The sequence below is a fragment of the Trichechus manatus genome, unplaced genomic scaffold (genome assembly GCF_000243295.1).
Source record: "Trichechus manatus latirostris isolate Lorelei unplaced genomic scaffold, TriManLat1.0 scaffold00030, whole genome shotgun sequence".
NCBI lineage: Eukaryota > Metazoa > Chordata > Mammalia > Sirenia > Trichechidae > Trichechus > Trichechus manatus.
Window position 1 is genome coordinate 1,491,797 of NW_004443966.1, and position 3,640 is coordinate 1,495,436.

The 3,640-nt window shown below is 36.2% G+C and overlaps 1 protein-coding gene across 1 annotated transcript; it reads right to left on the reverse strand.

Annotated features, from left to right (window-relative positions):
- Nucleotides 1-601: 601 nt before the first annotated feature.
- Nucleotides 602-3,597, reverse strand: PYGO1 (pygopus family PHD finger 1). Its single transcript, XM_023729628.1, has 2 exons — nt 3,248-3,597; nt 602-2,178 (listed from the first exon to the last, which is right to left on the reverse strand). Exon 2 carries the CDS (start codon nt 1,996-1,998, stop codon nt 1,054-1,056), a length of 945 nt encoding a protein of 314 aa, XP_023585396.1. The 5' UTR covers nt 1,999-2,178; nt 3,248-3,597; the 3' UTR covers nt 602-1,053.
- Between the last annotated feature and the right edge of the window lie 43 nt (nt 3,598-3,640).

The following is a 3,640-nucleotide window of genomic DNA, read 5'->3' on the forward strand; positions in this document are numbered from 1 at the left end:
TGTTTGTGAGTTAACTTTCACCTTCATCGTCATTTACAATGGATTTTGATTTCCTCGGAGGCTTTTTTGAAAATCAGGTTCCAAACAAAACTTCTCAAACCACCACTGAGTCGTTCTTCTACTAGCAGAGGCCCCTAAAGTCAAACTGATGTTTCTACTTGCCTTATTTGCAGTATTTCCCAGTTTAAAGTCATAAAAAAGTATTCACAAGTCTTCTGAGGATACTGTTTTTTATTTCTCTAAAAAACAATAAACAATAAAAAATAACTCAATAATCAAAGAAAATTGAAGAGCATAATCCTGTTATAATTATAAACAGCACAAATGGAAACAGACTTTATATCAACTCTCATAATTGTGGTCAATTTTCAACTGATTGAATATTAGCAATTTCATGTGGTACAATCCACAAGTTAATCAATAAACACTGAGCTTCTATTATATGCTAAGATCTGTGTTCTATCTGTTCAAACAGATATTCTGGAAAGACTGACTTGGAAATACTGAAGTCACTAATTTCAAGGACCCTAATGATTGAATAATCTGGTATAATATGCTAATATTTTTTAAAACATTCATTAAAAACATCCATGCTTCCCCTAATATTATAGCTATGCACATTTTGTTCTGAAACCATGTTAAATATATCCTTGAAAAACTTTTTGAACTAAATGTTGAATGTGGTACCTTCAAAGTTCAGTGCTGAAATAGACATCCTGCAATGATTCTAACTTTTAAACGTTAAAACTTGCCTACATTTGCTGTCTATTATTTTGAAGCTTCAAGAGGCTTTTGTGTTTACGGTCAGCAAAAACACCTAACGGCTATTTGTAGGGTACTCTCTGAAGCACCCCCATATGCACTGTTCTCGTGTAAGACAGCAAACAAAGACAACACAAAACTTGCACTAGTACTGAAGTGTAATATTAATAAAAACTAAAAGGTAAATAATCTCTTCGTGTGTGCATTTAAAAAAATAATGTAAAACGTTAAAATCCTGTGTCACTGAACCTCTGTGATCCACAGGGGAGACACCTGGGTTAATGCCTGTGATTATGCATCGCTGCCCACTGCGGGTGGACCAAACGTTTCTCTGGTGCGCATTAACTGGGCGTCTTTGTCAGCCATGCAGGTATCACAGCCCCATACTGCTGACGCCTCTGCAGTTAGAAGGCCATAAGCTGTTTCAGTCATTCCAGTGCAGATCCGATGAAACCATTTCTGACAGGAAGCCTCACATAAGATGGCATCCTGATCATCGTTGACTTCATTTGTACAAATTCCACAAGGATACACTGGGTCGGCAGATGAGTGGCCATGGCGGCTTGGGTGGAGAGAGGACTTATTGCTTTTTTCAGTGGCGCAGGCATCCGCTGCAGCTCTCGGCTGGCGTGCCTTATTCTGTGTCCCGTTTGCGTGGCTGGTATTTGTAGCTTCAGCACTACTGGAACGGCTGTTCTCCTGATTTACTGCATTGTTCTGACTAACGCTTTTTAACTCAATATTACTCTGATTCACTGTGTCATCCATGTTTAAATGAGGTGGATGAGCAGAAGAATTTTGATTAGTGTTTTTGGTTGCTCCTTGACTAAAGTCTTGTTTTGGGGGTGGTGCTTTTGCTTGACCAAAATTGTTTGGGGGAGGAATAAAAGAATGATTAGATTCTAATGGAGAAGTAAAATTTGAATTATTTCCAGGGACAAAATTAGATGCCAAGTCAGGGTTAGACACTTGGCTAGCATTCTGTGGAGGAATCTGACTAAAGTTTTCAGCAGGATTTTGTCTAAAATGTTGATTAGGCATGTTAACATTCTGACTCAGCGCATTATTATAAGATGGATTTCCAAAACTTGAATTATCATGTGGCCCAAAGTTAAAAGCATGAGGTCGATTAAAACCCATGCCCAGAGGATTCTGAGGAAATGGGTGTGGCTGATTCCTGAGCGAGTAGGGACCACAGTATGGGGAAGACATTCTTGGGGGAACGTGAGGTGGCATTCTGAACGTGCTGTAGCCTCCAAAGCCAGGATAACCAGGGCCAAGATACGGACTGGACGCAGGTAGTGGTTTATAGGAAATAGTATTATAGTTGTCATCAAACGGATTTGCAGCCACTAGATGGTCTGAGTTTGGATTTGGTGGTGGAGCATACTCAGACAACGGAGGAAAAGAAGGTCCCTGAAATGAGAATGCAAAGTAAAACACGTGGTTTTGATCAAACAAGTCGTTAAAATTTTCCTGTTATCCTGACACCTATGAACCTGGTTTTAGTTAACTTTCTCTTGCAATGTTACAAAAGTTTGATTCACTTGATCTTTCAAGACCAATTAATGTTTACATTTAATTATACTTAATGATGAAAATATGTAAGTTCCTCTTAGAAAAGGACATGAGATATGCTCTTCTGAGCACAACCCTATTTTTACTTAAAACCCTCAAATTATTTAGCTTTTCAAGACAGGCTTTATCATCATAATTTTCGTTTAATGTGCTTGCCTGTACTCTAGAATATTTCACTTAAAATATTAAAGCATTATAATCAAAAATACCTTTTAGACCCTGAATATCCATAAAATTAAACAATAAACAGGTTCTAAATTTTAACTTAACTTCAGGGTGAAGCTATTTAAAGTATTCCCAAAGCAATAAGCTCTAGGTCTCACACTGGAAAAGTAAACTGCCAGTTTTAGTCACACAATAAACTTAACAGATGGTGGCCAAAATGAAAAAGAAAAAAAAAAAAAGTAATCTGTACACACAGACTTATCCGCGGCCTTTATCACAAGAATGCTTCAAATTTACAGAGAATAAAAACACGAAAGCCTGTATCTGTAACTATCAGAACCACAAGTTAGACAAAGGTTGTCTCTTCTGATCTGCACACAATACTGAATTATATCACAGTTTAACATTATTTCAGGCTAAACTTGTTTTCATATATTTTTAAATCTTTTAATAGGAGTACAGACATTTCTGCTTTTTAAAAATCTATCCCTTAAATTAGATTTAATAAGAAATATTTTAATATTTCTGCCCACACTTCCTTCTTCCAGTATCTTCTCCAGGCCTACAGGCCAGCAATAGCTAGTGTTTGCAGAGTAAAAAAAAAAAAAAAGTCGCTGCAGAATTCACTATTAGGTTCTGAATGATGATAGGAAATAAAATCTGTACGTAAATTTAAATTTACTTCATCAGACTGATCATACCAGTGAAGAAAAAAATGTCACTAAAGAAAATGTCAACTTACCTGTGTATTTGCCTTACGTTTTTTCTTATCTGGGCTTCCTAGCTGTACACCTGGTCCTCCTAACCCATCCAGTCCACTATCACCACCTTAAAAAAAAAAAGTAAAATCCAGATATTTCTACTTGTAAGTAAAATCATTTTATATCTCTCTTAGCAGTATCTATTATAATTACCTGTTACTATGTTTTCTATTTTTGTTAGATAAAAGCCATACTAAGCTTTTATTATCTTTGTTCTCCATAAAGTTTTCCCCATACTTTCAGCCAGAAAAAATCGTTCATCTCTGCTTCCATAGTATTTTTTACTAAAAAATCAAACACATGGAAACTGAACAACACCTTGCTCAAAAACTGCTGGGTTATAGAAGAAATTAAGGATGGAATAAAGAAATTCA